This window comes from Saimiri boliviensis, chromosome 14 (assembly GCF_048565385.1).
Source record: "Saimiri boliviensis isolate mSaiBol1 chromosome 14, mSaiBol1.pri, whole genome shotgun sequence".
Classification (NCBI taxonomy): Eukaryota; Metazoa; Chordata; class Mammalia; order Primates; family Cebidae; genus Saimiri; species Saimiri boliviensis.
This window is the reverse complement of record NC_133462.1, coordinates 21131039-21145681: the sequence shown is the minus strand read 5'-3', so window position 1 is coordinate 21145681 and position 14643 is coordinate 21131039. Positions and strand designations below refer to the sequence as shown.

At 52.2% G+C, this 14643-nt stretch overlaps 1 protein-coding gene across 1 annotated transcript in view; it reads left to right on the top strand.

The window, feature by feature from the left end:
- The window catches only part of GPI (glucose-6-phosphate isomerase), a 49651-nt gene that overhangs the window by 29527 nt on the left and 5481 nt on the right, over nt 1-14643 (top strand). The window contains exons 10-14 of the mRNA XM_010347875.3: nt 10451-10511; nt 10934-10977; nt 11120-11272; nt 13801-13930; nt 14080-14156. Of these exons, the coding sequence (XP_010346177.1) occupies nt 10451-10511; nt 10934-10977; nt 11120-11272; nt 13801-13930; nt 14080-14156 (465 nt within the window). The remainder of the gene's footprint in view (nt 1-10450; nt 10512-10933; nt 10978-11119; nt 11273-13800; nt 13931-14079; nt 14157-14643) is intronic.

The following is a 14643-nucleotide window of genomic DNA, read 5'->3' as shown; positions in this document are numbered from 1 at the left end:
ATCTGGGTTTCCTCATGTCTCAGCAGGTAGGATCTGGCCCTGGTATGAGGATCTGAGTCTCTCCATGTCTGAGAAGGTAGGATCTGGTACAGGTGTGAGGATCTGGGTCTCTCCATGTCTGAGAAGGTAGGATCTAGCCCTGGTATGAGGCTTGTAAGGATCTGGCCTCTCTGTGTCTGAGGATGTAGGATCAGGTACAGGTGTGAGGATCTGGGACTCACAATGTCTCAGGATGTAGGATCTGGTATAGTTGTGAGGATCTGGGTCTCTCCATGTCTGAGGAGGTAGATCTGGTATAGTTGTGAGGATCTGGGTCTCTCCATGTCTGAGAAGGTAGGATCTGGCCCTGGTATGAGGCTTGTGAGGATCTGGGTCCATCCATGTCTGAGGAGGTAGGATCTGGTATAGGTGTCAGGATCTGGGCCTCCCCATGTCTGAGCAGGTAGGATCTGGCCCTAGTATGAGGCTTGTGAGGATCTGATCTCTCCATGTCCGAGGAGGTAGGATCTGGTACAGGTGTGAGGATCAGGTCCCTCTGTGTGTGAGGATGCAGGATCTGGTACAGGTGTGAGGATTTGGGTCTCTCCATGTCTGGGAAGGTAGGATCTGGCCCTAGTATGAGGCTTGTGAGGATCTGGGCTCTCCATGTCTAAGGAGGTAGGATCTGGTACAGGTGTGAGGATCTGGGTCTCTCAATATCTCAGGAGATAGGATCTGGTACAGGTATGACGATCTGGGTCTCTCCATGTTTGAGGAGGTAGGATCTCTTACAGGTGTGACGATCTAGGTCTCTCCATGTCTGAGGAGGTAAGATCTGGTACAAGTGTGAGGATCTAGATCTCTCCATGTCTGAGGAGGTAGGATCTGGCCCTGGCATGAGGATCTGGGTCTCTCCATATCTGAGAAGGTAGGACCTGGCCCTGGTATGAGGCTTATGAGAATTTGGGTCTGTCAGCATCTGAGGAGGTAGGATCTGGGTGTGGGTATATGGATCTGGATCTGTCAGTATGTGAGGAGGTAGGATTTGGCCCTGGTATCAGGATCTGAGTCTGTCCATGTCTGAGGAGGTAGAATCTGGTACAGGTGTGAGGATACGGATCTCTCCATGTCCGAGGAGGTAGGATCTGGTACGGCTGTGAAGATCTGGTTCTGTCAGTGTCTGAGAAGGTAGGATCTGGCCCTGGTATGAGGATCTGGTTCTCTCCATGTGTGAGGAGGTAGGATCTGGCCCTGGTATGAGGATCTGGGTCTCTCCATGTCTGAGAAGGTGGGATCTGACCCTGGTCTGAGGATCTGGGTCTGTCAGTGTCTGAGAAGGTAGGACTTGGCCCTGGTATGATGCTTGCGAGTCTCAGCATCTGAGGAGGTAGGATCTGGCCCTGGTATCAGGATCTGAGTCTGTCCATGTCTGAGGAGGTAGGATCTGGTACAGGTGTGAGGATCTGGGTCTCTCCATGTCTGAGAAGTTGGGATCTGGTACAGGTATGAGGATCTGGGTCTCTCCATTTTTGAGGAGGTAGGATCTGGTACAGGTGTGAGGATCTAGGTCTCTCCATGTCTGAGGAGGTAGGATCTGGTACAGGTGTGAGGGTCAGGGTATCCCCATGTCTGAGCAGATAGGATCTGGTACAGGTATGAGGATCTGGGTTTCTCCATGTCTGAGAAGGTAGAACCTGACTGTAGTATCAGGCTTATGAAAATTTGGGTCTGTCAGCATCTGAGGAGGTAGAATCTGGATGCGAGTATATGGATCTGGATCTGTCAGTATGTGAGGAGGTAGGATCTGGCCCTGGTATCAGGATCTGAGTGTGTCCATGTCTGAGGAGGTAAGATCTGGTACAGGTGTGAGGATACGGATCTCTCCATGTCCGAGGAGGTAGGATCTGGTGTGGCTGTGAGGATCTGGGTCTGTCAGTGTCTAAGAAGGTAGGATCTGATCCTGGTATGAGGATATGGGTCTCTCCATGTGTGAGGAGGTAGGATCTCGCCCTGGTATGAGGATCTGGGTCTGTCAGTGTCTGAGAAGGTAGGATCTGGGTGCAGGTGTAAGGATGTGGATCTCTCAGTATCTGAGGAGGTAGGATCTGGCCCTGGTGTTAGGATCGGAGTCTGTCAATGTCCAAGGAGATAGGATCTGGTACAGGTGTAAGGATCTGGGTCTCTCCACATCTCAGGAGGTAGGATCTATTATCGGTATGAGATCCGGGTCTCACCATGTCCGAGGAGGTAGGATATGGTACAGATTTGAGGATCTGGGTCCATCCATGTCTGAGGAGGTATGATCTGATATAGGTGTGAGGATCTGTGTCCATCCATGTCTGGGGAGGTAGGATGTGGTACAGGTGTGATGATCTGGGTCTCTCCATGTCTGAGGAGGTAGGATATGGTTCAGGTGTGAGGATCTGGGTCCATCTATGTCTGAGGAGGTAGGATCTGGTATAGGTGTGAGGATCTGGGTTTCCCCATGTCTGAGCACTAGGATCTGGCCCTGGTATGAGGACCTGGGTCTCTCCATGTCTGAGAAGGTAGGACCTGGCCCTGGTATGAGGCTTATGAGAATTTGGGTCTGTCGGCATCTGAGGAGGTAGGATCTGGGTGTGGGTATATGGATCTGGATCTGTCAGTATGTGAGGAGGTAGGATCTGGCCCTAGTATCAGGATCTGAGTGTGTCCATGTCTGAGGAGGTAGGATCTCTCCATGTCCGAGGAGGTAGGATCTGGTACGGCTGTGAAGATCTGGTTCTGTCAGTGTCTGAGAAGGTAGGATCTGGCCCTGGTATGAGGATCTGGGTCTCTCCATGTGTAAGGAGGTAGGATCTGGCCCTGGTATGAGGATCCGAGTCTCTCCATGTCTGAGAGGTGGGATCTGACCCTGGTCTGAGGATCTGGGTCTGTCAGTGTCTGAGAAGTTAGGACTTGGCCCTGGTATGATGCTTGCGAGTCTTAGCATCTGAGGAGGTAGGATCTGGCCCTGGTATCAGGATCTGAGTCTGTCCATGTCTGAGGAGGTAGGATCTGGTACAGGTGTGAGGATCTGGGTCTCTCAATATCTCAGGAGGTAGGATCTGGTACAGGTATGAGGATCTGGGTCTCTCCATTTTTGAGGAGGTAGGATCTGGTACAAGTGTGAGGATCTAGGTCTCTCCATGTCTGAGGAGGTAGGATCTGGTACAGGTGTGAGGATCTGGGTCTCTCCATGTCTGAGGAGGTAGAATCTGATACAGGTGTGAGGATCTGGGTCTGTCAGTGTCTGAGAAGGTAGGATTTGGGTGCAGGTATAAGGATGTGGATCTGTTAGTATCTGAGGAGGTAGGATCTGGCCCTGGTATCAGGATCGGAGTCTGTCAATGTCCAAGGAGGTAGGATCTGGTACAGGTGTGAGGATCTGGGTCTCTCCACATCTCAGGAGGTAGGATCTGTTATCGGTATGAGATCCGGGTCTCTCCATGTCCGAGGACGTAGGGTATGGTACAGATTTGAGGATCTGGGTCCATCCATATCTGAGGAGGTATGATCTGATATAGGTGTGAGGATCTGGGTCCATCCATGTCTGGGGAGGTAGGATATGGTACAGGTGTGATGATCTGGGTCTCTCCATGTCTGAGGAGGTAGGATATGGTTCAGGTGTGAGGATCTGGGTCCATCTATGTCTGAGGAGGTAGGATCTGGTATAGGTGTGAGGATCTGGGTTCCCCCATGTCTGAGCACTAGGATCTGGCCCTGGTATGAGGATCTGGGTCTCTCCATGTCGGAGAAGGTAGGATCTGGTACAGGTGTGAGGATCTGGGTCTCTCAATATCTCAGGAGATAGGATCTGGTACAGGTATGACGATCTGGGTCTCTCCATGTTTGAGGAGGTAGGATCTCTTACAGGTGTGACGATCTAGGTCTCTCCATGTCTGAGGAGGTAGGATCTGGTACAAGTGTGAGGATCTAGATCTCTCCATGTCTGAGGAGGTAGTATCTGGCCCTGGCATGAGGATCTGGGTCTCTGCATATCTGAGAAGGTAGGACCTGGCCCTGGTATGAGGCTTATGAGAATTTGGGTCTGTCAGCATCTGAGGAGGTAGGATCTGGGTGTGGGTATATGGATCTGGATCTGTCAGTATGTGAGGAGGTAGGATTTGGCCCTAGTATCAGGACCTGAGTCTGTCCATGTCTAAGGAGGTAGGATCTGGTACAGGTGTGAGGATACGGATCTCTCCATGTCCGAGGAGGTAGGATCTGGTACGGCTGTGAAGATCTGGTTCTGTCAGTGTCTGAGAAGGTAGGATCTGGCCCTGGTATGAGGATCTGGTTCTCTCCATGAGTGCGGAGGTAGGATCTGGCCCTGGTATGAGGATCTGGGTCTCTCCATGTCTGAGAAGGTGAGATCTGACCCTGGTCTGAGGATCTGGGTCTGTCAGTGTCTGAGAAGGTAGGACTTGGCCCTGGTATGAGGCTTGTGAGTCTGTCAGCATCTGAGGAGGTAGGATCTGGCCCTGGTATCAGGATCTGAGTCTGTCCATGTCTGAGGAGGTAGGATCTGGTACAGGTGTGAGGATCTGGGTCTCTCCATGTCTGAGAAGTTGGGATCTGGTACAGGTATGAGGATCTGGGTCTCTCCATTTTTGAGGAGGTAGGATCTGGTACAGGTGTGAGGATCTAGGTCTCTCCATGTCTGAGGAGGAAGGATCCGGCCCTCGTATGAGAATCTGGGTCTGTCAGTGTCTCAGGAGGTAGGATCTGGTATAGTTTTGAGGAGCTGGGTCTCTCCATGTCTGAGGAGGTAGGATCTGGCCCTCGTATGAGAATCTGGGTCTGTCAGTGTCTCAGGAGGTAGGATCTGGTATAGGTGTGAGGATCTGGGTCCATCCATGTCTGAGGAGGTAGGATCTGGTACAAGCTTGAGGATCTAGATCTCTCCATGTCTGAGGAGGTAGGATCTGGCCCTGGCATGAGGATCTGGGTCTCTCCATGTCTGAGAAGGTAGGACCTGGCCCTGGTATGAGGCTTATGAGAATTTGGGTCTGTCAGCATCTGAGGAGGTAGGATCTGGGTGTGGGTATATGGATCTGGATCTGTCAGTATGTGAGGAGGTAGGATTTGGCCCTGGTATCAGGATCTGAGTCTGTCCATGTCTAAGGAGGTAGGATCTGGTACAGGTGTGAGGATACGGATCTCTCCATGTCCGAGGAGGTAGGATCTGGTACGGCTGTGAAGATCTGGTTCTGTCAGTGTCTGAGAAGGTAGGATCTGGCCCTGGTATGAGGATCTGGTTCTCTCCATGAGTGAGGAGGTAGGATCTGGCCCTGGTATGAGGATCTGGGTCTCTCCATGTCTGAGAAGGTGAGATCTGACCCTGGTCTGAGGATCTGGGTCTGTCAGTGTCTGAGAAGGTAGGACTTGGCCCTGGTATGAGGCTTGTGAGTCTGTCAGCATCTGAGGAGGTAGGATCTGGCCCTGGTATCAGGATCTGAGTCTGTCTATGTCTGAGGAGGTAGGATCTGGTACAGGTGTGAGGATCTGGGTCTCTCAATATCTCGGGAGGTATCTGGTACAGGTGTGAGGATCTGGGTCTCTCCTTGTCTGAGGAGGTAGGATCTGGTACAGGTGTGAGGATCTAGGTCTCTCCATGTCTGAGGAGGTAGGATCTGGTACAGGTGTGAGGATCTGGGTCTCTCAATGTTTGTGGAGGTAGGATCTGGTACAGGTATGAGGATCTTGGTCTCTCAATTTCTGAGGCGGTAGGATCTGGTACAGTTGTGAGGATCTGGGTCTCTGCATGTCTGAGGAGGTAGGATCTGGTACAGGTGTGAGGATCTGGGTCTCTCAATGTCTGAGGAGGTAGGATCTGGTACAGGTGTGTGAGGATCTGGGTCTGTCTGTGTCTGAAGAGGTAGGATCTGCTACAGGTGTGGGAATCTGGGTCTCTCATGTCTGAGGAGGTAGGACCTGGTACAGGTATGAGGATCTGGGTCACTCCATGTTCGATGAGGTAGGATCTGGTACAAGTGTTAGGATCTGGGTCCATCCATGTCTGAGAGGTCGGATCTGGTATAGGTGTGAGAATCTGGGTCTCTCCATGTCCAATGAGGTAGGATCTGGTCCAGGCGCGAGGATCTGGGTTTCCCCACATCTGAGCAGGTAGGATGTGGCCCTGGTATGAGGATCTGGGTCTCTCCATGTCTAAGGAGGTAGGATCTGGGTCCATCCATGTCTGAGGAGGTAGGATCTTGTATAGGTGTGAAGATCTGGGTCTCCCCATGTCTGAGAAGTTAGGATCTGGCCCTGGTATGAGGATCTGGGTCTCTCCATGTCTTAAAAGGTAGTATCTGGTACAGGTATGAGGCTTGTGAGGATCTGTTCTTACCATGTCCGAGGAGGTTAGATCTGGTATAGGTGTGAGGATCTGGGTCTCTCTATGTTTGAGAAGGTAGGATCTGGTATAGGTGTGAGCATCTGGGTCTCTTCATGTCTGAGGAGGTAGGATCTGGCGTGCGTATGAAGATCTGCCTCTGACCATGTCTGAGAAGGTAGGATCTTGCTCTGGTATGAGGATCTGGGTCTTTCAATATCTGAGGAGGTAATCCGGTACAGGTATGAAGATCTGGGTCTCTCCATGTCTCAGGAGGTAGGAATCTGTTAGAGGCATGAGGATCTGGGTCTGTCAGCATCTGAGGAGGTAGGATCTGGCCCTGGTTTCAGGATCTGAGTCTGTCCATGTCTGAAGAGGAGGATCCGGTACAGGTGTGAGGATCTGGGTCTCTTCATGTCCAAGGAGGTAGGATCTGGTACGGCTGTGAGGATCTGGGTCTGGCAGTGTCTGAGAAGGTAGGATCTGGCTCTGGTATGAGGCTTGTGAGGGTTTGGGTCTGTCAGCATCTGAGGAGGTAGGATCTGGCACAGATATAAGAATCTAGGTATTTCAATGTCTGGGAAGGTAAGATCTGGCCCTGGTTTGAGGATCTGGGTCTTTCAGTATCTGAGGAGGTAGGAATCAGGTACAGGTATGAGGATCTGAGTCTCTTCATGTCTGAGGAGTAAGGAGTCTGTTACCGGCATGAGGATCTGGATCTGTCAATGTCTGAGGAGACAGGACCTGGCACTGGTATGTGGGTCTGGGTCTCTCCATGTCTGAGGAGGTAGGATCTGGCTCTGTCCATGTCTATGGAGGTAGGATCTGGCACAGGTAGAAGGATCTGGGTTTTTCAATTTCTGCGAACATAGGATCTGGCCTTGGTATGAGGATCTGGGTCTGTCAATATCTGAGGAGGGACAAATCTAGTAGAGGTATGAAAATCTGGGTCTGTCCTGTCCCAGGAAGTCGGAATCTGATACAGGTGTGAGGATCTGTGTCTCTCCATGTCCAGGGAGGTAGGATCTGGTATGGCTGTGAGAATCCGGGTCTGTCAGTGTCTGAGGAGGTAGGATCTGGTACGGCCGTGAGAATCTGGGTCTGTCAGTGTCTGAAGAGGTAGGATATGGCTGTGATATGAGGATCTGGTCTTTCCATGTCTGAGGAGGTAGGATCTGGCTGTGGTATGAGGGTCTGGGCTCTCCATGTCTGAGGAGGTAGGATCTGGCATGGCTGTGAGGATCTGGGTCTGTCAGTGTCTGAGGAGGTAGGATCTGGCTGTGGTATGAGGATCTGGGTCTCTCCATGTCTGAGAAGGTAGGATCAGGTATGGGTATGAGGATATGGGTCTGGCAGTGTCTGAGGAGGTTGGATCTGGTACAGGTATAAGGATCTGGGTCTGTCAGTGTCTGAGGAGGTAGGATCTGTCCCTGGTATGAGGATCTGGGTCTCTCCATATCTGAGAAGGTAGGATCTGGCGCTGGTATGAGGCTTGTGAGGGTTTGGGTCTGTCAGCATACGGGGAGGTAGGATCTGGGTATGGGTATAAGGATCTGGATCTGTCAGTATCTGAGGAGGTAGGATCTGGTCCTGGTTTCAGGATCTGAGTCTGTCAGTGTCTGGGGAGGTACGATCTGGTACAGGTGTGAGGATCTGGGTCTCTCCACGTCTGAGGAGGTAGGATCTGGTATAGGTGTGAGGATCTGGGTCTCTCCACGTCTGAGGAGGTAGGATCTGGTATAGGTGTGAGGATCTGGGTCTCTCCACGTCTGAGGAGGTAGGATCTGGTATAGGTGTGAGGATCTGGGTCTCTCCATGTCTGAGGAGGTAGGATCTGTTGCAGATATAAGGATCTGGGTCTTTCAGTATCTGAGAAAGTAGGATTTGGCCCTGGTATGAGGATCTGGGTCTTTCAATATCTGATGAGTTAATCTGGTACAGGTATCGGGATCTGGGTCTCTCCATGTCCGAGAAGGTAGGAATCTGTTAGAGGCATGAGGATCTGGGTCTGTCATTGTGTGAGGAGGTAAGATCTGGCCCTGGTATGATGAACTTTGTCTGTCAATGTCTGGGGAGGTAGGACCTGGCCCTGGTATGAGGATCTGGCTCTTTCCATGCCTGTTAAGGTAGGATCTGGGTCTGTCTGTGTCTGAGGAGGTAAGATCTAGCCCTGGTATGAGGATCTGGGTCTGTCAGTGAGGAGGTAGGAATCTGGTATACATATGAGGATCTGCGTCTGTCGGTGTCTGAGGAGGTAAGATTTGGTGGAGGTGTTAGGATCTGTGTCTGTCAGGGTCTGAGGAGGTAAGATTTGGCAGAGGTGTTAGTATCTGGGCCTGTCCGTGTCTGAGGAGGTAAGATTTGGCGGAGGTATTAGGATCTGGGCCTGCCCGTGTCTGAGGAGGTAAGATTTGGCGGAGGTATTAGGATCTGGGCCTGCCCGTGTCTGAGGAGGTAAGATTTGGCGGAGGTATTAGGATCTGGGCCTGCCCGTGTCTGAGGAGGTAAGATTTGGCGGAGGTATTAGGATCTGGGTCTGCCCGTGTCTGAGGAGGTAAGATCTGGCGGAGGTATTAGGATCTGGGCCTGTCCGTGTCTGAGGAGGTAAGATTTGGCGGAGATGATAGGATCTGGGTCTGCACGTGTCTGAGGAGGTAAGATTTGGCGGAGATAATAGGATCTGGGTCTGTCCATGTCTGAGGAGGTAAGATTTGGCAGAGATAATAGGATCTGGGTCTGTCTCTGTTTGAGGAGGTAGGATTTGGTGCAGGTATTAGGATCTGAGTCATGTCTGAGGAGGTAAAATTTGGTTCAGGTATGACGATCTAGGTCTGTCCATGTCTGAGGAGGTAGGATCTGGCCCTGGTATGAGGATCTGGGTCTGTCATGACTGAGGAGTTAGAATCTGGCCCTGGTAGGAAGGTCTGTGTCTTCTAGTGTCTGAAGAAGTAGTATCTGGCCCTGGAATGAGGATCTGGGTCTATCAGTGTCTGAAGAGGTAGGGTCTGGCCCTGGTATGAGGACCTGTGTCTATCAGTGTCCGAAGAGGTAGGGTCTGGCCCTGGTAGGACGGTCTGTGTCTTCTAGTGTCTGAAGAAGTAGTATGTGGCCCTGGTATGAAGATCTGGGTCTGTCCATGGCTGAGGAGGTAGGATCTCATACAGGTATGACGATCTGGGTCTTTCAATATCTGAGGAGGTAGGATCTTGTACAGGTATGAGAATCTGGGTCTGTCAGTGTCTCAGGACGTAGGATCTGGCACAGGTATGAACATCTGATCTGTCCATGTCTAAAGGGTTAAAGCTGTGTGCAGGTATGAGGCCTTGGGTCTGCCAGGAACTGAGGAGGTAAGGCTGGGCACACATATGAGACCCTGGGTCTGTCCATGTCTGAGGAGATAGGATCTGGCATGAATATTGAGCTCTGGATCTGTCCATGTCTGAGGAGGTGGGCCCTGGCACAGGTATGAGGCCCTGGGTCTGTCCATGTCTGAGGAGGTGGGCCCTGGCACAGGTATGAGGCCCTGGGTCTGTCCGTGTCTGGGGAGGTGGGCCCTGGCACAGGTATGAGGCCCTGGGTCTGTCCATGCCCGAGGAAGTGGGCCCTGGCACAGGTATGAGGCCCTGGGTCTGTCCGTGTCTGGGGAGGTGGGCCCTGGCACAGGTATGAGGTCCTGGGTCTGTCCCAGTCTGGGGAGGTGGGCCCTGGCACAGGTATGAGGCCCAGGGTCGGTCTGTGTCTGAGGAGGTGGGACCTGGCACAGGTATGAGGCCCTGGGTCTGTCTGTGTCTGAGGAGGTGGGACCTGGCACAGGTATGAGGCTCTGGGTCCGCTGGTGTCTGCAGAGACAGGGCCTGACCTCTCGGGAAGACCATGGTAAGTAAGGCCTTCAGTTTGTCTTATGGCTGTGGTCAGTTCCATGTGTAGTCTTCCCTGTTGGTCCTCCCATGCATCGCCAGCACCTGCCTGCTGCCATGCTTCCTGGAGGTGGGTTGGGCCAGGGCCCTCTGAGACGCACTTGTGTAAGAGCTGTGCCAGGGACAGGGTTTCTGGCAGGAGGTGGGGGGCGGGGTGTGCCGGCTCTCCCTCAGCACCTTGTTCTGTCTCTCCTAGTGGGTAGGAGGACGCTACTCGCTGTGGTCGGCCATCGGACTGTCCATTGCCCTGCACGTGGGTGAGTGTGTGTTTCTATGTTTTGCAGCCTCTGTGGGAGACAGTGTTGCAGTCTAAGGTTAGGGGTAGGGGGTTTGAGTCCCATGAAACACCATGCTGTTCTCACAGGCTGCTGGCCTCTCTGCAGCTGGCTGGGATATTTATTTCATGTCCAGAAGGAAGGTCTGGGTTTTTTTGGGTGTACAGGTTGGCCCCTGTCTCTGCCCCTCACAATTGCAATCCTGTTCCTCTCCCATCCTAGGGAGAGTCAGATCCCTGCACTCAGGTCCACCTCTCACCAGAGGGGCTTTCTCTGGGCCCATGTCCTCCCATGTCGTGTCTTCTGGCTTTCCATGCAGCCTTCCTTGGTTGCAGAAGGAGCTGCGCCCACTGCCCACAGGGTGTAGGGTGTGACCACTTCTTTTGACTGTTTTTGTGTCACAGGTTTTGACAACTTCGAGCAGCTGCTCTCGGGGGCTCACTGGATGGTGAGTGCTGAGGCTGGTTCTCTGCCAGGTGCTGGCCAGAGGCACATGTGTTGGTCCTGGTCCCTCCTTTTTTTCCCCACTCTCCTGTCCCTCCCCTCCCCGTGCAGCTGCTCAGCTCCCACTCACGCTGCTCCTGTTTCAGGACCAGCACTTCCGCACAACGCCGCTGGAGAAGAACGCCCCCATCCTGCTGGCCCTCCTGGGTATCTGGTACATCAACTGCTTTGGATGTGAGACACACGCCATGCTGCCCTATGACCAGTACCTCCACCGCTTTGCTGCATATTTCCAGCAGGTACCAGCTGCCAAGCCAGACCTTGGAGTCAGCAGCATCTGTGGGGGGTCTGGGAGGTCCAGGAACCTGGCTTTCAGCTCCTCCAGGTGCTCTTTGCTCCATTGCCCTTGGGCTTGGCCAAGGTCTGTTTGTGCCCCTTGTCTCAGGATGAATCTTTGTAATTGAAGTTGGTTCCATTTCAGTGTCATTTGCATTTGACCACGATGGGAGGGGCATGACCAGTGATCATGGTGCCTTGGCTAAGGAGGTCATGGCTTGGCTCAGCTCAGGGGATGTTTTTCAGCTGGGGTCACTTCTTTCTTGCACATCACTATGCATGTTCTAGTGTCTGAGGACGTAGGATCGAGCCCTGGAATGAGGACCTTGGTCTGTTAATATCTGATTTTGAGGAGGTAGGATCTGGTTGGTACAGATATGAGGATCTGGGTCTGTCCCTGCGTGAGGAGGTAGAATTTGGCCATAGGATGGAGCTGCAAGCTGGAAGCCCTTATAGCCTGTACTGCCTTTATCCCTCCAGAAAAGCATATCTGTATCTAGTCTGTGGTAGCCTCTTTGGGCTACATGGGCCTCTTCTCCCTTGGGATCTCCAGAGCTCCCAGAGGGGCTGAACAGGCCCTCTCCTCATCATATTATGTTCTGGAAAGCTTTTCCACACCTGTGCCTGCTTCTTTTTATTTATTTATTTTTTTTTTTTGAGACAGAGTTTCACTCTTGTTACCCAGGCTGGAGGGCAATGGCGCGATCTCGGCTCACCGCAACCTCCGCCTCCTGGGTTCAGGCAATTCTCCTGCCTCAGCCTCCTGAGTAGCTGGAATTATAGGCACGTGCCACCATGCCCAGCTACTTTTTTGTATTTTTAGTAGAGACGGGGTTTCACCATGTTGACCAGGATGGTCTTGATCTCTTGACCTCGTGATCTACCCGCCTCAGCCTCCCAAAGTGCTGGGATTATAGGCTTGAGCCACTGCGCCCGGCCTGCTTTTTTTTTTTTTTTTTTTTTGAAGACAGAGTCGTACTCTGTCGCCCAGGCTGGAGTGCAGTGGTATGATCTTGGCTCACTGCGACTTCTGCTTCCTGAGTTCAAGCGAGTCCTATGCCTCAGTCTCCCAATAGCTGGGATTACAGGCATGCGCCACCATGCCTGGCTAATTTTTGTATTTTTAGTGGAGATGGGGTTTCACCATGTTGCCTAGGCTGGATTCAAACTCCTGGCCTCAACAAATCCACCTGCCTTGGCTTCCCAGAGTGCTGGAATTACAGGCTCGAGCCACTGTGCCCTACCCTGTCCTTGCTTCTGTTTAGTACAAAACCAGTCCCAGTCCAGCAGCTCTTGAACTGCTTTGGGGAAAGTACAGAAGGCTTCGCCAACACTTGGAAGCAAATCTTGTGATTGAAGGAGAGGCCAAGGTTCCCCAAATCCCAGCTGCCTTTGTGAGGGTTGCCATGAGCAGGGCCCAGGTGGGTACCCAAAGCCTAGTGTCTAGTTGAGGTGACAGCCCTCAAAAGCTGTACTGTCAGCCGAGCATGGTGGCTGATGCCTGCAGTCCCAGCATCTTGGGAGGCAGAGGCTGTGGGGGATTTCTTGAGGCCAAGAGTTGGAGACCAGCCTGGACAACGTAGTGAGACCCTGTCTCTAAAAAAAAATCCGGCAGGGCACGGTGGCTCATGCCTGTAATTCCAGTACTTTGGGAGACTGAGGCGGGCGGATCACCTGAGGTTGGGAGTTCGAGACCAGCCTGAACAACATGTTGAAACCTCTCCTCTACTAAAAATACAAAAAATTAGCTGGACATGGTGGCACATGCTTGTAATCCTAGCTACTTGGGAGGCTGAAACAGAAGAATCGCTTGAACCCAGGAGGCAGAGGTTCCAGTGAGCTGAGACTACACCATTGCACTGCTGGGCAACAAGAGCGAAACTGTCTCCCAAAAAAAAAAAAATCCAAAAACTAAAAACTGAAAACAGCCGGGCATGGTGGTACAGTGCCTGTAGTCCCAATTGCTTGGGAGGCTGAGGCAAGAGATTTGCTTGAGCCCAAGAGGTCGAGGCTTCAGTGAGTTGTGATTCTACCACTGTACTCCAGCCTGGGCGACGGAGTGAGATTCTGTCTGTTGGGGGGAAGAAAAAAAAAAAGCTGTGCACTCTGGACCCCAGCCTGCTCCCCCTTAAGAAATGAGTTGATTTTGTGACCAATTTTGTCTTAAGGGAGGTCCTTGCTTGACCTCCAGACCCACCTTTTCCTGGGCATGGGTCCTTCCTGCACAGAGGCCTAAGCTGGAAAGCTTGGGAGGCTGTGTTCTCACAGGTGTGGGGAGGAAAGGGATTGTGCCTGTGACATGTGCATGTCCCCCTCACAGGGCCAGGGCAGGGTGGGTCTGCCTGGAGCATCTGGGCAGTGGGCACAGTGTGTGTGCAGAGGATCAAGACTTGCAGGTAGAGGGTTGGGGTTTTTTTTTTTTTTTCTTTCTTTCTTTCTTTTTAAATGTTCTTTCATTTTGCCAAGGGCTGGGTTTCTGTTCCTTTTCCAGGGTGACATGGAGTCCAATGGGAAATACATCACCAAATCTGGCACCCGTGTAGACCACCAAACAGGCCCCATTGTGTGGGGGGAGCCAGGGACCAATGGCCAGCATGCTTTTTACCAGCTCATTCACCAAGGTAGGGCCCTGTGGCCTGGGCAGGGTGGTGCTGGGGAGGGAAAGGATCTTCCAGAAGAGACATCTCAGTTAGGTCAGTGCCCTCCTCTAGGCTGTATGGCTAGCTCCCATGGGCTGGGGTCATGTGGGTGACCACAGTGCCCTTCACAGGCACCAAGATGATACCCTGTGACTTCCTCATCCCGGTCCAGACCCAGCACCCCATACGGAAGGGTTTGCATCACAAGGTAAGAGTCCCCATCTGGCCCCATTTGAGGATCTGGCTCACATTGCACCCAGACCTGAAAACCTGATGCGTTGGTTGGCAGTCACGTTAGTTTTCTATTCCTGCCATAACAAATGACAACAAACATAGAGGCTTAGAACAACACTCTTAATCTCAAGAGTTTCTTCTTTTTGCGGGGAGTGGGGAGTGGGGACAGAGTCTTGTTCTGTCACCCATGCTGGAGGGCACTGGCATGATCTCGGCTCACTGCAGCCTTCATCTCCCAGCCTCAAGTGATTCTCATGTCTCAGTCTCCCAAATAGCTGGGACTACAGGCACATACTACCACACCCAGCTTATTTTGTATTTTTGGTAGAGACATGGTTTCACTGTTGGCCAGTCTGGTCTTGAACTCATGACCTCAAGTCATCCACCTGCCTCAGCTTGCCGAAGTGTTGGGCTTATAGGCATCAGCCACCAAGCCTCGCCTATCTCAAGAGTTTCTGAAG